Genomic DNA, 19949 nt, shown 5'->3' with positions numbered 1-19949 from the left:
CTGACCTTTTGTAGCTCAGAAAGGGCAGATGTTTGCCCGTGCAAAAACATACAAAATGGGACACTTCTTAGCTATTATCAAATAGGAGAGGAAAGAAAAACTTTTCTCCGCTGCCTACATCTGGTTCTTCTATACTGTAAATGAGTAAAATATGTGTCACACATTCATTTTCTTTAAGCTGTGTGGCCATTTGTCTTTTTGAAGACGATTTTAATTTTCTCTTCATGTGGTCCTTTCTTTTTACTTACTTTTTTACTTACTTTTTGCTTTGAAGTTATTTACTTTTTTTTTTTTTTTTTTTGACTTGTGGTATGTCTCCCAGAACTATCCCAGTGTTAAGTAGCACCTATGCTTTAGGAACAAGGGCTCATCTCCCTTTTTTTGGAAGTAGCTTTTACTCCCTAGGCAGAGAATGGGTTTTTCTGAGGAGAAGAAAATATGGGACTTAAAAGAAATTTCCTTCACTGATGCTCATCTCTTTGGTTTCTGATCAGTCAAAATAGTTGCTGGTTATTCTCATTTGCTTGTGACCATCTCTTCATTTCACTTTGTGACACCCCGACAGACACACTGGCTAGAAGTAAAATCTGGTAACATTTGGTGTGATTACACACTGCAAAAATCTTTATATGGACAATCTGGCAAGAGATGCATCCCCAGAGTCAGAAAATGCTATATTAACTAGGATAATAAGGTGTCATAGCATAGCTTTTCAATTTTTCTTTGATTTTTTTGTTTAATATCGCCCCAAAATACTAGGTGTACTCAAACAAATAGCCTGTATGTTGAATCAGGAGTGAAAATACTTGCAATTCTTGTGAGAATTGAAACTGCTTTGGATGTTGCCAAGAGAGAAAATGTCTGTGTAATGATGACTTCAACCAATGAGTTTAACCACACAATTCTCCTATAATTTCTGATACAGTGAAAAGACCTGGATTTTCCAGGCACATAATTCCCTAGAGTCACAAAAAAAACCCCAAAAGAAAACAAACAAACAAACAAACAAAAAAACCCCCAATAACAAAAACACACACACAAAAAACCAAAAAAAAACCCAAAAACACAAAAAAACCACCGAACTCACCTGAGATTTGCACAACCAGGGCTTTACAGCTCTCTATTTCAAAATAGCATGATTTGCCCTCTTCCTACAACCATTTTATTATGGAATAATTTGAGTGGTTTGAAGCTTTGATACCTCAGAGAACTCAAACTTCTGGAAGGAGGCCAACATTTGAAGCTTGGTCTCATTGATTAAAGCCACCTTTTGTTTGAGCTTAAGAAGCAAAAGGGAGCTGTATTTTCTGATGTGTAGACAAGACCTTGGTTTCTCACAAAGCCTCTGATCACAGATGATCTCTGTAAGCCTAAGCAAGCAGGGATGTCCTTCACTTTCAGTGAAAACCTGTGAGCTGTTCAGGTTCCTGGACAGAAGCTCATGAGGAAAAGCTGGATGTTTTCAGAAATGTCTCCCTGAATCTGAAAGGAGATCAAACTTCTGAGCACTGTTCCTGCTTTTCTCTTTCACTGAAGATGTTCTCCTGGATTGCTGTGACCTTGAGAAGGAGACAATTCCAGTACCTTCCAGTTGACTCTCTCTTATATAAGTTTATCCTTTTTACACATTCAGGTTCCCACCCAAGACTCACCCATGTTGTGATACCCAACCAGCCCAAACAGGGTTGGGTTTTGTTTTGTTTCATTTTTTTTTGTTCCTGAATTCACCCTGTAAATGTTAATATGGAAAATGAATACATCTCGATACAATCTTTTGAGGACCAGCTGTCGGTCTATCTCCCGTAAAGGAGGGATGTTTCTATACTTACCAATGTAAGATGCAGAGAAAAACAGTAATAATGAGAATGCAATTTAAAAGCTACAGTTTCATTACCCTACATCTCTTCACATTGAATGAAAATTAAGTAAAAAGTTAATTATATAGCTCAATAATTATGTAAGCACTTTGTTAATTAGTACAGTTACATTTATTAAAGTTTTCGTACTGGAAGATGCTTGAAACAAATGAAACTTAAATGATAGTTACTGTACACAGAAAAGGATGATATCTGTGAACAGAAAAGTTCACTGCTACAATTTGCATGTTTAAATGAGATCAATTAGGTTAATGATGGATGAAAATAAGAAATCCATTATTTAAATGCAAAATAATTCATAAACTTGTAAGTCCATTTACTGCCAAACTTTCATCTTTCAAAGGGGATATCCAGTTCAAAGGGTTAATGTAGAATCCTGACCTTTACCATCTGGAGGTTTATGTTCAAATATGGTTTACAAGTGAAATATAATCTAATTTATTTCTCTGTAAAATCTTATGTAGAAAATCCACAGGGTAGCTTGTCTACTCTGCATAAAAACTTTGAAATCTGATGTGGGCAGGATAATCCATGTGCCTGTGTGTGACTAAGAGAGGGCCCCAAAAGGTATTAAAGGACGTTTTGGAGGGAGAGTTTATTCATATTAAAAGTAGGAAAGACTAGCAAGCAGGTGAGACAGTCTGGAGGAAAAGATAAAAAACAAATTTAGAGATCATTACCAGAACCTCCCAAGGAAGAGAAGTTTGCCTTTCACAAGGGTGGGATGAATATTTTCAAGAAGCAAATCAAAGTTTCATTTTCTGATGCACCTGCTTAGTTATTTTTATATAGACTAAATTTTATAGTGTCCAATATCTGATATGTCAGAGAAAGGACTGAAGAGATATTTGGAAATGCTGAGCATCCAGAGCTCTCATTTAACTTCTCCAGCAGTTATGTATGTGCTACAGTTCTTAAGCCATATTCAAGATGATTCAAGTCAGATACAGCAGAACAATGAAGGCTTTAAACAAAAGAATCTGAGAAAGCAGAAGATAAAGTTACACTCAAAGGTCATGCACTCTCTCAAAATTCAGCATTTCTTAATAATGTGGTTTAGGCAGAAGACTTTTCTTTGTCTTTTCTTTTTTTCTTCTCTTAACAGCAAAAGTGAGATAAAACATAAATAAGTTGAAGAGAGCACAGTGTAAGGCAATGGAGATGCTAAATGAAACAGATTTTACTGTTTACTCTGAAAAAGTGGCATGACAAAAATAATTAAACAAGATGAAAGTTGTAAAACCAAACTTCATCACTTGAATTCACTGGAGAAAACAGAACTGATTTGCAAAGAAAATATTGTTTCTGCCATATCATTCATGTGTGGATGGGACTTAATGCATAATTCAGAAACCGGTGACCCATTCTGCAAAGCCATGTAAAGGGGAGTGGCTGTTGTCTGGTGCTATCTCCATGGAGTGGCACACACTCAGAACTGGGGTGACAGTGCCACTCTGTCCTCCACTTAATTCAGCAGGGGCTGCTGATGTGCTCACATTTATCTCTGCCTGTGCTAAGGCCAAGCACAAAGTAGGTAAGAATGATCAAAGAACACATTAAGTGACAAAGGCAGGGTAAAGCTGTAAACATTTGAAATGGAGCTGCAGGGAACTGTGGAGCTTTGGTGTTGTACTTCCAGCTTCTTTTTCACCCTCCCAAAACCTCAAGCCCCATGTTAGTTACTACCACATTTCACTTCCTTTATTGTGTTTTAGTAATTGTGGTGAAGGAGCCTGGCATGATCAGTAGGTGAGGTGCTGAAACGAGTCCAGTGGATATCTTTAACAAAGTACCACATAATCAATGCCCACAGAATTAGTAACCTAAATGGTTTCCTGCCAGATTGGTGCTCAAATTAAGGCACTCATGTAATATGAGTGTCAGGAGGGAATATTTGACTGATCTTTCTTTTCCCCCACGTTGGCATCCACTTTCTTGGTTTGCATCCAGGACAGTGTATTTACACTCTTCTGTTACAAGCTGTTATTACTCTTTCCTACAACAAACATAATTTTAAAATAAACCAGATGAGATTAAGGATGACACAACAGAATTCATCAAAGAATCTCAGGTAACAAAGGGACCATATGCTGTTTCTGGTCCTGCTTAACTGTAAAGCAGTTTTAAAGGATTACAAAAAGAAGACATTGGATTATCTGTGTGAATATGGTACCAAGTATTTACTTCTGTCAAACCTAAGTATTGAAGTACTATCATAAAGCTTAATTTCACAGTGTTGTTGAATACTTTCATTGAAATTAAATGCCATTGGCATGGCACAATTGCTTGAATGAGATTGACTCACCCACAAATATTACTAATTAAATATTTTTTCAGATGCATAATATTGATTATTTTTTTTTCTGTCATCCATTTAAGCAATGAGCTATTCATTCTTTTCTGAAGCAGAGCATCAAACTTCCTGTATCTGCCAGGCTACTTTGGTGAAGTTACCAAGGCAGACTTGCACCTAAGTGCTTATTCCAGGCAGCAGTGCACAGACAGAAGCCATGCTGCTTGCCATTTACAAAATAAGCCAAATTTGGGGAAATGCTGATTCACAGCTGTAGGATGCACAGCTGGTAAGTGTAAAAGCTATTAAAAATGGTGAGCACTTGCACAGAGCTGATTAAAGTGCTCCTCTCTCCTCTTTCTCGTCTCATTTAGGATATCCAATCTGATGCTTATTTTTGTGCATGCTGGAGTGGTTTGTCCTTGGAATTTACTTTTAAAGTCTCTTCTTTCCTAAGCTTATTTTCTAACATTTTTTAGAAGTAGGAATGAAATTATGTAGGACTACAGAATTTTCAGTGAGCTTTGTAATTGCTATCCATGTATGAAAATTATAACCTCACGGTTTCTGAAGGAAAAAAAAAAAAGTTCCTGAAACTTGCCTGTGCTTACTCCAGTGCTAATTAATTTAGAAAGTAGATACATCATCATTTTCAGAGGTATCTGCTTATTTTATCTTTGCATCTGGAAATGATGGAAAGGTTCCAAGGATATAAGAGAGAGAAAAAGTGCAATGAAATATGTAGAAGGCTGTGACATAAATAGATTTCACAAACATGCATTTGGGAAAAAAACAGACGAAAATGGGTAGACAATAAAGTAATTAGTCTCTCAGGAAAAACTTTTAAAACCTTATAGTCTGGCAGCCATTTATTACCAAGCAGCAATAATCTTTTATTATCAGACTGTTGGATTTGTATAACATTTTTTAAAAATGATAGCACCAGAACTGTTGTTGTTCACTGCCACACTAAAATATCTGAGAAATTTATGAAAGCTTTTCAGTATTCAGAAGATTTGCAATCATAAAATAAAACCATGAAGTAAAGACATGCTGTTGGTAGCTCATAATTTTGCTGAACCTGAAAGAAGAAAAATGTGTCGTAATGAACCATCTATAGTACCTTGCACTCTGGTACAAAGAGGAAATGGTGGTTTGTGTTCAAATCAAAAAACAACAAGGTAAATATATTTATTAAAAATGGCAGAGTAAATCTGAGTATTACAGATCCAGGCAGGACGTGCTGCTGCACAAGATTAAGTGATTAATTCAGAACTTGGAGTATTCTGGAAATAGTCAGTGGATAACGGGAGGAAGGGGGCTTGTCCTTTTCCTGGCCAGATGATCTGGCAGCCATGACACGGATGTTACACCATAGAAAAGGTCTGTGTGTTTTATCTGGGCTGCCTGGAGCTCAGCTGAGTGTATTCTGAACTGGCAAGTAATAATAAGACATACTCCCTGTATTGCTTAGGGTCCAGGAAGGTAAAACCTAGCATCCATGGGATGCTCAGTGATCACAGTGGGAAGAACTGCTCTGTCACACAAGCACAGCTTTCTTCCTGAATGGATCCTTCATCATATTCCACACTGTTGGATCCAGCACTCTGCTAGATTGTTAAACAAAGCCTTTTCTTACTAGTAGTACTTTTAAGGCTTTTTAAATCATTGAGTATAGGAGAAAGTTTCTAGTGGCAAAAGGTAATTAAAACCATCTACTCATCATCCTAAAATATAAAATAAGGAGGTGGTATCAATGCTTTTAGCAGGAGGATTGTAAGTAACACTTGTAGCACCTCCTGATATATTGTGAGCACTTGCTTCCCCTGACAAACGCAGCCAGCGAAGTGTTTGCCCCTCCCTGGACCTTTCCTGTGCCTTTCCTTTTGCTGTTAACATAATTTGCACTCCAACAGCAAGTCCAGCAAGGATCACAGGTTTCATTCCAACAAACTCAGCTTCTTGCTGCAGCTGGTGAGATGTTCATAACATAAAGTACAGAGAGGGAGTCACTTTTAAAGGAAAGATGCATCAGAATCAAAGTGTTCCAGCAGAGGCCTAGGGTCAAATGATGTTAATGAGCTGCTTTCAATTATTTATGACACAGTTAGGGACAGGATTGTTTCTGCCCTGGTTTTGAGACAGACACCTGACAATTTGGCTGCATGGAAACTAATCAGTTAGAAGAGCCTTGTTTTGGAGGCTAATATGTTTGTTGTAGTGATGTGTTGCGTAGAGCTGTTAAGTTTTTGTTCATCACAAGCAAATGTTTGACCAGCTGTGCCTCCTTTTTTTCTACATTTTTCACGAGGTTTAGCTCTTTTTACTAGAACTTTCAAGATTAAGCAGGACATTGTGAAAAAAAAAAAAAAGAGAGAAAATTGGTACAGAATCCCTTGTGTTTTAAGACAAAGAGATTTAGGCAGCATATGTCACACTGATGTGTGCCATGCATATAGAAAAGAACCTGACTGATGGATTTTTCCTTTTGAACCCCAAAGACTCATAAACTAAAATAATTCAAAAGATTTATCTTTATCTATACACCTTGTTTATATTGAACATTATATGTTACTGTCACCAAATGGGACATTTTTTTTTGTGCTAGGTCTTTTAATATTCTACAAACCAGAAAAAAATGCTTTCTTTGGTGAAGGACAAGGAGAGGAAGTCAAGAGAAATGTGATTTCTGCTAGACACTATGTCCTGGGTTGACTAGTCCACCACTATCACCCACTTCCTTAAAATTATGCAAACCAACCTATCCAAAACTAAAAGTTGTGACCAATACTACTTTATGAATTGATTATTACTTGAACAGTAAATAAAATCTTTTGGTTTAAAATATTAATTATTGGATTGCTTTGATGTTGAGAAAATCTGCTTTGATCTTGAGAAAATCCTGAGAGGATCCAAACATTTGGCAAAATTACTGTATAACATGTGAGACCTTTAATGGATACTACTACAGGAGACTTTAATTGAAATGTGGTAGAACCCACATCTTCTGTGATGCCATGTTACTTTGGGAAGTAGGAGTCACAGGCTTCATGCAATAAACGAGTTTAAAAAGACTTGAAGAGACATTGCACTTAATATGAAATAAGTATGGAAATATAATTGCCCTAGCTGAGTACATATTTGTTACCAGTTTGGACAAGATTTTCCTAAGTTTGTGTTGGTATTAGTAAAATATCTAAGATCTGCTTATGGCATTATGTTTACATTTAATTATTTTGTTTTTAAAAAAATAATTCTTTAAACATTCCAAATTGTTGTCATCTTTGACATGTAAGAAGGCTACTCTGAGGCCACCAGCTGAAAAAGTACTTAAAAAAAAAATTTTTGCATGTAAAGCCCAAGAATGGATGTACCAAAACCACTCCATGCTAAGGATTGACACATTCCTAGGAAACAGATGGGGATCTTTAAAATCTTAGGATGGGGATCTTTTACGAGTTTTTCTTTTTGTGAATATCCTACTCTGGCTCTGAAAAACTTTCCTAAATGTAAAATGAAGGGTATAATCCAGGTTATGTTGGCACTGAATGTAAACAGAGGCAATCTGAACAGCACTGAATTGCTTGAGGAGTTCAAACTTATGATGTGTATTGGGCTAAAAATTTTCTAATACCTGGGGTTTTTTTTTTTAGTGTGTCAGAATATCCTGATTTATCCAAACTAGGAAATAAGTAAGAAAAAAAGCCTGTTCAGATTCAAAGTGAAATCTTGGTTCAAAATCTGGCTGGAAAGGAGACCTTAGCATTCCTGGCTGACCTCTGCTATTGCATGAGAGGTCCTTGCAATCTGAACTGGACCAAACCCTTAACCCATGAACTCCAAAGGCTGAATGTTTTAATCTCTAAATTACTGCCAAATAGGTATTTTGCTGGATCTGATCAACATAGAGTGAATACTGCAGTACTCAGTGGAGTAAGTAACCTCTTTTTCTCGTAAATCACTGCATGGGGTCTAATAACTGATCTTGATGGATTGATTACCACTTCTCACAAAAATCAAATTATGTCTAAGTGAGGGAGTGTAGAAGTGGCTTCCTGAGTCATGGAGGAATAACAAGCCTCTAAAATGTAGACTGCTGAAGTACAGGACCTTTGGGATTAGTAATTCTACCCTTGTAAGGGAAAAGGAGGTGAACTTGTTCTGTTCTGCTTTCTGAAGATTGAGCCACAATGGAAGATATTTGGGGTGCTAAGTTTAAAATTCATAGTATGTTATTGCATTTATTTCTTCTTTAAAAAAATTTATAATTCAGCAGAAAAATTTGCAAATTAGGAGCCCTGACTTAGGTCTGTACATCTGATACAATATTCTCATGTAAATTTCTGCAGAGGAGAACGACTAAAACTTTTTCTGTTAATCCTCCTTTCACTGGAATGCCAATGGAGGCTGAGATTTACCTTTTACCAAAATGTGTAGAGAAATCTAGTGGCAAGTTTATGTTACAGCTAAAATAATACATATATCAAAATTATCTAGAGGAAAGACTGCTGCATAGTTCTTTGCATAGGTGCATTTTCAGAACTCATGAAATTCTGATGACTGTGAGATCATGAATACTCTTACTCCTGAATGTCTACTGCTTCCTATTGTTGTTTCTTAAAATTGCCAATGAAATGTATGTGCTTCATCCACCCTAACATCTGCCCAAGAAGAAAGGTGATCTTATTTTCTGTTTCTGGGATTGTAATTACAGTGACTGAAGATGATTACATCAGGGAGGAATCATTTGATAAAACAGTGTGTTCCTATCATAACCTGATGATCATGCTACCCCTGGTCTCACAAAATGATTTTTCATGTGCCTATTCCTACACACCTATTGCTGATTAATGCCCTAGGTTGCAAAGGGTTGTACTTTGATTTAGTGACCCAGCCAGAGCTGTGAGTTCCGTGAAAGGTTTTGCTAAGAACTGATGGGACCAAGGACCTCTGAAGATACATATGAGAAATAGGCCAAATTCCACTTTTACTATCTTGGCGCTAAGAAGAAACTAGTAGAGAATAATTGTCTGATTCTGTTGTTGGCCTGTTTCACGATCTTAGACAATTTGTTTACTTTTATGAATTCAGGTTTCCATTTTTACACTGTGTTTGTTGAGGGTTTGCACATGAAGTATAACATAACTTAGCATGAGGGATTTTTTCCAGCAGCTTTCATGGGATTACTTTATATGAGTAAATTTATGTGAAGGAATTTAATCCTGCATGTAACCTTATAAAGGCTTGGTGATAAAATAATATAAATATATACCAAAGCCTATTTTACTTCAAGCAGTGTAAAAACAACAATTACACTCTGAAAGCAAACACACACACCTTTAAGCATAGAGGATCTTATTAAGAGCAAAGGTCCAGTGACTGATGAGAACCACATTTATTTTGAAAATAGCTTCAAAGAGATTAAATCAGTCAGTTATGCAGTTCCACAAGGTATGAATGTTGCCATTAGTTTCTGCTAAAAATAAAACAAAAGTCAAGTGTTGAAGTGTTTAATTTCTTCATGTATCAGATCAGATTTTTACTGGTATAAGCTGGTATCAATTTTCCACATATGTTTACTGATTTTGTGTGTTACTGAAGATGACATAGCCTGATCAAAAATAGATAAATCTTCCTGAAGCTTTGGAATTGTTTCCCAGGCTTGTGAGATTAGATGAGCCCAAATCCTAGAAAGATGGATGAAGAAGAATCACTCAGTGGAACTTTTGCCTTTGGTCTGCTGAATCACGAAAGGTTATAAAAAAAAAAAGCCCCATGCCATAATTCTTACCTGTAGCTGGTATGTCCAGAAACAAACTAGCAGATTCTGTGCTCACAGAGGGTAGAAGATATGTTAAGACATGTTTGAACTTCAGTCCAGGTTGATGGTAGCAATCAGTTGCAGCTGATAAGTACCTCATTACTCAAACTAAAGACTGGAGGGCCAAAGCTCTCGCTGCTGGAGATGGATGTAACTAAAAAAGCCACTGGGTACTGAAAGCAGTGTGTTTTACTGAGAAAACTTTCTGTGGTGATTACACCCACATAAAATCACTGGTTTTTTTAATAGAATTGGACTTTCCCAAAGCTTATTCTTTTTTTTGGAATACTTATCTGCTCCATAATATTCTTAGAACTCAGGATAAGGACATATTTGTATATATTGTAAAGAAACTGTAGTCACCACTCCCTTGTTCAGAAGAATTTTGCTTTGAATACCGACCCATGGTATTTTATTGTCATTAAATTGCTGGGCTAAATAGTAAAAAATATGCAAGTTTATAAAGTTCAGGTAAGTTCAGCTGGTACACATTGGTATTTTTCTACTGAGTTTAGAGGAGGAGGAAAAGATCTGACCCACATGACTCTTCACTCTACTCCTTTGTTCTGGTTGTAGAAGGAGATTTTTTTTCTACATGTCTACATTATTTATAACAAGCTGATAAACAGATCTGAAAAGAAATCGACCTCTTTCTGTATTACAGTTCTTGATTTTCTTTCTTTAGGCTGTTTTCTAATGTTGGTGTTTGCTGGAGATCATGTGATGTTCCAGTTGTTATGATGAATATTTTAAGTGTGACAGGTCAAAACTCATAGTATTGATAGAGTACATTTATACTTTTTAAGTTCTTCCAAAATGAGCAGTCACAGTGGGAGGTAGTGTTTTGTAATACATTTTGTGTTCTGGAAAAGTACCAGTCAGCAGGGTTCTATCATCTTTGTTAAAATAAGATATTTAGCTTAGTTTTGATTCAATTCAACTATTCTGAATATTTCTTCTCATTTAAATTATTGACGTGAATGTGAAAATAGAGGTCAGGTTTATCTTAAAGGTTTTCCCTTTTTAAGTGTACACTTTAATTCTGGAAAGAAATCAAGCATGGCCTAAAAATAAAAATAGAAACAGTAATAATGAGAATAAAGCACTCAGAATATCTAGTTTTCCAAAAAAAATCATTAATAAAATGCAAAGATTTTCCATTGCTGTCTTCCCTAAAAATTTGCTATTGAATTAAACTCTATGTTTCCTGCTTTAGAGAAACAAGTAGTTACTGTTTAAGTCAATTAGCAGGGAAAACCACTAGGGAATGTATTTCCTACACCACTTTGTTGTGCTTTAGAGGGTGAAACATAAATATAAGACCTTTCTGTGTTAGTAAGCTCCATTTAGAAGTGCATGGAGAACAGAGAGCTGCCTGGTGGATTAAAGTAGGAATGGGAACTTAAAGTAGGGGCAAGCAGCACTGCATTGATCCATGCAGATGAAAGCTTAATTTTCTGGAATCCTCTCTCCTATTTTATTTGGGTCATTTACAGTATTGCATAAAATGCTGATAATTTTTTTTAAATATTTAAGCCAGGAATAATGGCTAGATGGCCCTTTAATTTCTTCCTTCACCTGTGGCTGTCAGGATTACTTCCATCAAAGTTTTGCTCTTTTTCATATTTCTCTGGAAACCTCTTGATCTCATTGCATTAGTTGTCTCCCTCCCTCAGTTAAATTCTTCATGTATTCCTATCGGATACTAATTTGCTCCTCTGGTTCAATGTATAGTCAAGAGAATAATTTATTCATCTTCAACAGCACCACTGAAATCACAGAAGTACTTGATGCCCTGATTTATTAAGGCACTTGAGGTCAGTGCCTTAAGCATGTGCTAAAAATGAAGCAAATGCCAGCCTGGCCTCCAAAGGATTAGTCACCTGCATAATGGTTTGCAGGGTCCTTAAAAATATGAACTCGTGGAACAGATTTGCTGCTGGTGTAAGGTTAGAGCAGCTGTTCTGGAAAGCTGAATGATGCTGAAAATACTTTCAGTGAAATTTCAGAGAGTCTGCACTAAGCCTTTCCCTCTTCTTCTCTTGTGCTGTTACTCTGTGGTGTGTAAAAATAAAAAATCAAAAGTCAGAAAAATTTTTCCATAATTTTAGTTGTTCAGATGCCATTTAGGGTTCAGCAGGACTATTGGCATCTCAATAAGAACCTATATTATTATAGTATATATATATATTTTTTTTTGTGGTTGATTTTGTGGGGTCATATTGTCATGTTCTTTCATATTGGCTTAATAACAGGACATCAGTGGTGTCACTGCTAAGGATAATAGCAACTGCGAATTTAGTGAGATGAAACTTAGGTATCCTGGATCTGCAGGATAAAGTGGTTCGTTTTAGGAAGCTATAGAGAAAGAAACCATGAGGAAAAATAGAATTTTTTCCACTCAATATGATTTTTTTTTTTACTGTGACAATGAACTTTGTTTTTCCTCTTCCCAAGGAAAAAATGTGTTGCATTCCTTTCTTTATCATCTTTTGTTTTTTTGTTTTTTGTTTTTTTTTTTGTAAAGGTGCCCCTCTAAGTCATATGTTGACTGTGAAAATATATTCTTGCAAGCCAGGTGGCAATTTTTTAAAAGCTAAAGATCTACTTCAAATGCTCTATTTGGCATGAATTCATAGTAGCTCTATTGTGTATCTTTTTGCAATTAAAACTATAAAACTAGTCCAATCACATTGGACAAATTGCAGATTCTTCTGTAGTGCTTTTTGCAGATATTTGAAACATTCTCTTTGCAAATTCTGTTTAAGATTGTTATGGTTTAGGGGCAGCTTTATTGCGTTTCAGAAATAATATCCTGTAAAATGTCTGTAACAAGGTATTTTATCTGAAAGCCCATTGTAACTTTCTTATTATGAGTTTCAAGCTTCTGCAACAACAAAAGGGCTCTTATTCAAATTTACACTATTGCAGTCATTCCTCTAATAGCAGCATTCCATCATATCAGCCTAAAAATAGGCAAACAATTGCATGGAGTACTTGTTATTCATCCTAGATGTTTTTTTCTTTATTTTGTTGTTAGATATCATACTTTTGGATAGTCATATGGAGTATTTGCATCAAATACAGCAATAAAAAATTGTTTTCTCTTAGTATACACATGCTTTCTATCTGTGTCTCCTAGGGATATAAAAAGTTACTGGTTTAGTTACATTGGTCATTTTTATTGCCTTCCTGAAGACAATGGAAATTGCACAAGGCTCCATATGAAACTGTCTCCAAGTGTAAATTAAATCTGTGGTTTAGTCTGTTGTAAATAGAGAAGAATGTACTCTTAGATAATAAATATTTTTTGTGTATATCAACAAGTTGTCTATTTTTTTCTTCCTAGATACACCTTTAGTTAAAATCATTTCTTCCAATTCATGGCCTGAAGAAGGACAATCTATAATTTTGACTTGTGAATCCAAAGGAAAACCAGTGTAAGTGTTTTAACAAGTAATATGTTTTTTGTTATTTTACTTATTCTGCTGTGACTGCAATCCTCAGCTGCAGAAATCTACTGGCTTTGTCTCCTCCTGGGGTGTAAAGTACTCTCTGGCATAGAAAACCCCTTGAAGCCTGTCTTCATTAAGTGTCTATAGAAATTGCTCTTTTACTTTGTCATCTATTTTAGTTTCAGGAAGAATTCCAGCTATGAGATTTTTTTTTTCCTGTCAGGTATATCAACCTGAAAGGTGTGCAGGTTTAATCTATCTCTGTTTACATCATTAAATTGATGATAGAGGAGAAAACATCTCATGAAAATTTTCCTACATCAACCAGCCTCAGAAAAAATATATTGAAGTTTGGCTGCCAATTGCAGGGGAATTTGAAGTTTAATTATATGTGCAAGTTGGCTGCCTGTTTCTACCAGGACTTGGAAAGCTGTAGCCTGCTTTAAGAATGCAATTTTTTTTTCATTGGGAATTAACATCATTGCTATGAATATCTTTATAGACAAATCTGCGTAGGTTAACCCTTGCACAGAATCTACTACTTAAATAGACTTGACTTTTGAAAACAGTTAACTGCTCAGAGGGGCTGTTATGTATTTACTCATATATAATCCAATTGCGTATTATAAGTCATTATGACTCAAGTTTTCTAAATATTGACCTTCTGCTCAAAAGATCAATACATAGTATTGTGATGATACACAGATATAGAAGGGTCTTGAAAATGGTAATGGAATAATATTTTGAACCTAGAAAAGGTGTAAATTGTGTGACAAAAATCATGTCACTTATGGCTGAATTTCTCCCTGGTGTAACTTCAGTGACTTCATGGAATTGTTTTATGTAGGAGCCTGAAGTCAGATTTAGGTCAAGTAAGGCATTTAAGTCCAAAATTTCTATTTTCAAAAGCTCTTCTGAGTTATGCCTGCTATAATTTTAACTCCATAGGTACTTTTTTTTTTTTTTTTTTTTTTTTGTTTGTTTGTTATTATGTGCCTGCCTCATTTTAAAGCATCTCCTGCATCCAGATCTTGACTGGGTGAGAACCTAATCATGCTTCTTCCCTGCTTGAGACCAAAACACTGGAAGTACATCTAATTAGTCTGACCTGATGCTCTATGTAATTGGTCTTTCTGTACCTGTGTACTTCTGATGTGTGTGTGTGTGTTTCTGAGAAAAATACTTCTGTCAGTAACACGAAAATCCATTGGGAGCCGTCTCTTGCTTTTACAATGTACCTGAAGTAAAAGGAGTTATCCTTTTATCTCATACCCCTTGAACATTCCCCTGAGTATAAAGAGGTAGAGTCTGTTTCCCTCTTCTTTTCAAAATCTGCTGAAGATGTGCAAGTGCTTAATTTTAGGAAAGAGGTCAGCACTGATTGTGCTGAGTGCACCATTGGCTGCGTGATATTTAGCATTTTCCTTATCTCAGTATTTTCCTCATGACTTAACAGATGAAGTGCTCTTTTTGGCTAATAGGCTTGAGGCATTCTAGCCCCATTTAGTTCCTATCTCACAGTAGGATCAGGGAAAGGATCAGAGGAGTAAAAGTGAGGCACCTTGTCATACACAATATTTTCTATTTGGTACACATAATATTCTGGACATACTTTAAACATTAGGAGGCACTACTTATAACTTAGTAATTAAAAGAGAGCTTCAATTAAGGTGTTTCCTGATTTGTTTATTTATTTTAAGTAAAGCTGTGTTCTGTCCTTAAAGGATTCAAATGCAAAACTTACATGTGATTTTAAAAGGGGGGGGGAAAAAAAAATCTTCGCATTACAGAATTATTAAGACAGGGGACCTGTATGTGGCATCCTTTGGGGCGCAAATATTTTGCCAATAAATGCACCTCTAATTGTCCAGGCCACAGGCACTGCCAGCTTCAGCTGCTCTGTATTGCTTCATTAGGTCAGTCTTTTCATGGCACAGGGCCAGTAATGAATAGGCATCCTCCTAGGAGCAGTTTGCAGTGGCTTAGCTTGAGAAACAGGAATGTCATGCTCCCAACCTGCATTGTGAGTACCTCTGGCTGGGAGAGAGAGAGGAATTGGAGAGATCCACTGAGCCCAGATGTGTCAGTGTCACAAGGTAAGTGGTGAATTGTGGGCTTCATGGAGAGCTCAGGGCCAGCCGTGGTCCTTCACAGCCATTTGCACACCATGGGTTAATTTCTGTATACTTTATGTCACAGTCTCTCCTGTTTTCTGCAGGCAGCAGTAAATGAACACTTACTTGGAGGTGCATTTCTCTTGCATCCCAGAGCAATTTTCACAAGCTTCCAAGTAGCATTTGAGATGAAAACTGAGAAAGGGTGAAACCAGGTGGTGGCTGTGGTGACACTGATGATACTGGTAGCTGCTGCTGAGGAATTCTTTTCCAAAGGGAAAAAGCAGGATGAGGCTAAAGCTGGAATGTACTTACAGCATCATACAGCTCATACATCATCATAAGTATGATACAGCATCATACACCCTCTTACAGCTCATCCCCCTGAAAGGGTGAATCAAAAGGTGAAAGGTGAATCACCTTCCTGGAAGGGATTCTGTCCCTCAAACCCCGTGCAACATCGGTACCCTGATGCTGTGTTTCCAATCTACAACAGTCCTGAGGGAAAGCCCTTCCTAACTTACAGCCCTGTAGCAGGACATGGGAGGGGAAACTTGCTGAAACCAAACTTCTGGGAAATCAACTGCACTTTGCATCTCTTGCTGAAACAGCATCCTCCAGGGATACAGCAGAGGGACAGAGAACAACTACAAACAACTGATCTAGGGCCCTGCTGAGGTTTCGCAATTTGGGGTATAAGATTTCTCTTGGCCAGTCATTAGCCATGACTTTGGACAGGAGAAAAAATGTCCTCACACCCTTGGATGTGAGCAGCATCAGTTGTCACAGTGTGTGAGATGGGCTGGGATTATCCCAGCCTCTGGGGTTCCCAGTTGCTGTGGATGGGTTCATGGTCTTGGTAAAGAGATCCTAATGTTGGAACAGGGATGCTGAGAGTGGGCTAAGTGGAAGAAGCAGGGGACATGGGAGAGGGGGTTAAAAGGAAGATGGAAATGTGATTCAGTGAGGCAACATAAGAGGGTGTCAGACAGACTGCACTAATTCTGTAACTGTGCTGTTTTACCTCTCTGCTCATCACTGGGAGGGTGAGGACAGCTCTGGCTCCAGTCAGGCCCTATGCTAATTTCTGTTACTTTGAGGCAGGAGCTGAAAATTACCTTCTTTTGGGTAACCATTGTGTTGCTGCTGTGGAAGTGAGATGATACCAATAAAAGGAGCTGGCCGGGCTTCCTTCCTGTGATGGTTTTGCAGAGGCAGGCCACGTGGATTTGGTGATGTTCTGACCCAGCTGTGTAGCACTTCAGCCACCAGCTCTAAGAAACAACAGCAGAATGCTGGTGTTTGGAATATTCTATGGATAAATTTGTGAAATTTTCAATTTTTTTTTCTTTTGATGCGAAGGAAAAAAGGAAATATATTCATCAATTTACCAGAGATAAACATGATGCATCTCAGAGTATATCCTATTATGTGTAATATTGTAAGGGATCTTGAGATATAGCATTTATGAGGATTTTGTCCAATTGATAAATGCCCAGTTGGCATACAAAATATAAGAGTTTTTACTTTTGGAAAACTTTGAATATGTGTATTTATGTTAGCTTAGTCTTTCCTTTTGCAAGACTCAGTCATTGGTTTCTCCATGCTGTTGAAAAAATTGACACTATTCATGTCCAGGGTTGTGGTGTTTTGGGCTTTTTTTTTTTTTCTCCAAATTACAGATAAAATATATTTAGCCATTTCTCTGCATAACTGAGGTCAAGACACTCTGTACTTGATATGACTATTCAACAGCATTCCTTTTTTGGAGGTGCTGTTGTGTAGTTTCAAACCAAATTGAATCTCTTCCCTTTTCAATTCTTAGCACTGCTTTCTTTTCCAGTGTTTTTGGCTGGATCCCTGGACAGTTGTCAGTCTGTAATATTTTAATCAATGAGCTTGCCTAATATATATAAGGTGTTGTTGCATCTTAATTTATTTCTTCTTTTAGCATAATATAGTTTTACCAAGACTTTGTTTATTTTCCAAAGAAAGAAATGTAATTAAACTTCAGAAATCCTAGACATCCTTTTTATGTAATGTCTAGACTTCTCTGAAATCATATTGCCTGACAGTATTTTGAGTATTTTAAAATAAACATGAGGTAGCTGTAAAAAATATAGAAAGAAAAGAACAAAATGATCATTTAGTCATCCATGCTTACAAATATTTTTAAAGCCATTGTTTTCTTATTGCAAGCTGTAACTTCTATACACTGTTGTCTTAATATCATCAAGTGACTCAAAACTGCCCCAAAAATAAATTCAAATACTGACCCATAATGAAAGAAAGGTTCAATATTTGATATTCTTAGTCAGTACTCTCATCAAAGCATGCATGAAATATGAGTTTTTTAAGTCAGTGTCATTTCAGCAGAAAGGACGTCAAAATATAATGGAATAATTAGGGCACAGGAAACAAAGAAAAAGTTATTTGTCTCCTGTGTGCTTTAGAGAAATGTCTTTCCACTGCATGCAGCTCAGGGGAATCATAGTACAGTTGGTTCACTAATGTAAAGTGAATATTTGGCCTTGTATGGGATAAATAGGGAAGATTTTTATTTCAGAAAACTCACATAGGTATCCTTCATTAGAATAACATTGTTCATGAGCTCATGAAAGTTATAAAGAAAAGTACAACCAAAACCAAACACGAATATGTACAGAGCAGTATAAAGTATGGACAAATAAGCATTTTAATGCAAGAAAAGGCACTCACTTTTAATAATGGTTTCACACCAAAGAGCCAGGCTTGGGCTATAAAGTCATTGTAAATGATGTGTGTGGTATCTCCGCACAGTGTCCTGTCTTTTCTAGCATCTGTTTAAAGAAGACTCCCTTGAGTGAGACAAACATTTTGCAAAGGTTGGTGGAAACAAATACTAATGACGACAGGAAACACATCACCCAGGGAACCCAGAGAGAGAGTGGCTGATTCATTTGAGAAGGACCTGGCAGGGCTCTAGGTGAGACAGAGGAAAGCTAGCAAAGAGAGTTGTCATATCCAGGCACCTGAAAGCAGCAGAGCCTGGACTCAAGCTGGCTCTAGTTAAATCTGCTGTTAGCTACAACTTCCAGGTTCTTCTCAGCTTAGATGTAGGATTTTATATCCTTGCTGAAGTTCTCTGCCTCCCATGAGGAACCTGTTGGCCCATTTCTCCAGGCCACAGAAGCCCCTTTGAACAGTGACCTCCCCTCAGATGTATCAATGCAGCCAGCTTAATGAACACATTCCACCAGGTCTTTGGTGTTAAACAGGACCAGGACAGACTCCTGAAGAAATCTGCTTTTAGCCATTCCCTGGGTAGATCTTTCCTTCCTCTTCATCAATGGTCCAGTCAGTTTTTCACCCATGGAGTGGTACAAACATCCAGGTGACAGTGACATTTCAACCTGGGTACAATGAATGTCATTGGAGACAGTCACCAAAGACTTGCCAGAGTCACAGTAGATAACATGCACTGTCTACTTCACCTACAGATCCTGCCATTTCTGCAGAGTTTTCACATTTAGTAGTTGAAAAAAAATATAGAAAAATTTATCTCATGAATCATTTTGTCACAGGCTTAAGGATGAAAGGTTCTGTAAAGAAAAGAGGATAAAATATCTTCCTTCCTCTGAATACTTGCCTTAGTTCAAACTAATTCAAAGTGGAAAGACATCTGAATCTGAGGAAGTCATTTTGAGAAATACTAGGAGGGACACATTTGAATTTCCTGATTTTCTTTGTATTATTTCAGAAAACTCGCATAGGTATCCTTCATTAGAATAACATTATTCTTGAGCTCATGAAACTAGTTCTAGAGAAAAGCACAACCAAAATCAAACATGATAATGATTTTCTTCCTGAAAACTGTGTTAGGATCCTTTTCCTTTGAAGAGGATTCTTAACTCCTTCAGTGAAACAATAATTATGAATGGTAGCTATGAATGACCTGTATGTCTTATTTGATTGTATATATTGATGTATACCCTCAGAAGAGAGAATTAGAGTTCTATTGCCCATGGTATCTAAGAACTTAACAAACATTTAAATGTTTATTTTTTACCACACCTTTGCATGATTAGATTATTCACTTGCCTCAAATTTACAGCTGGGAACTGAAGCAGCAAAAAGTCCTAAGTTCAAAATTGACAAATAGATGGTGTATATTTCATGTGTAACATTGATCATATTCCCTTTTTTCCCAAGAATGTTTTGGAGTGACACAACATCCCACTCAGGAGATAGCTCATCCTTGGTTTGAGTTGTAACAGTGAGTTCTTAGCATGCCTACAAACCTGTGCTCGAGAGTGAAATCAGAATCTGGGGCAGAAAATTGTGGAATCCCACTTGACATTCAGCCATTAACATTTTGGTGTGAGTGGTTTGCCAATATTGCTTTGAAAC

The 19949-nt window shown here is 36.8% G+C and overlaps 1 protein-coding gene across 3 annotated transcripts in view; it reads left to right on the top strand.

Moving 5' to 3' along the window:
• Positions 1 to 19949, top strand: part of CADM2 (cell adhesion molecule 2) — a 584066-nt gene that overhangs the window by 479611 nt on the left and 84506 nt on the right. For all 3 annotated transcript variants that reach the window (XM_038154037.1, XM_038154029.1, XM_038154046.1), the window contains one exon: positions 13341 to 13431. In XM_038154037.1, coding sequence (XP_038009965.1) covers positions 13341 to 13431 — 91 coding nt within the window. The remainder of the gene's footprint in view (positions 1 to 13340; positions 13432 to 19949) is intronic.

Source organism: Motacilla alba, chromosome 1 (genome assembly GCF_015832195.1).
Source record: "Motacilla alba alba isolate MOTALB_02 chromosome 1, Motacilla_alba_V1.0_pri, whole genome shotgun sequence".
Lineage (NCBI taxonomy): Eukaryota > Metazoa > Chordata > Aves > Passeriformes > Motacillidae > Motacilla > Motacilla alba.
Note: the sequence above shows the minus strand (reverse complement) of the source record. Positions and strands in the feature narration are given on the sequence as shown.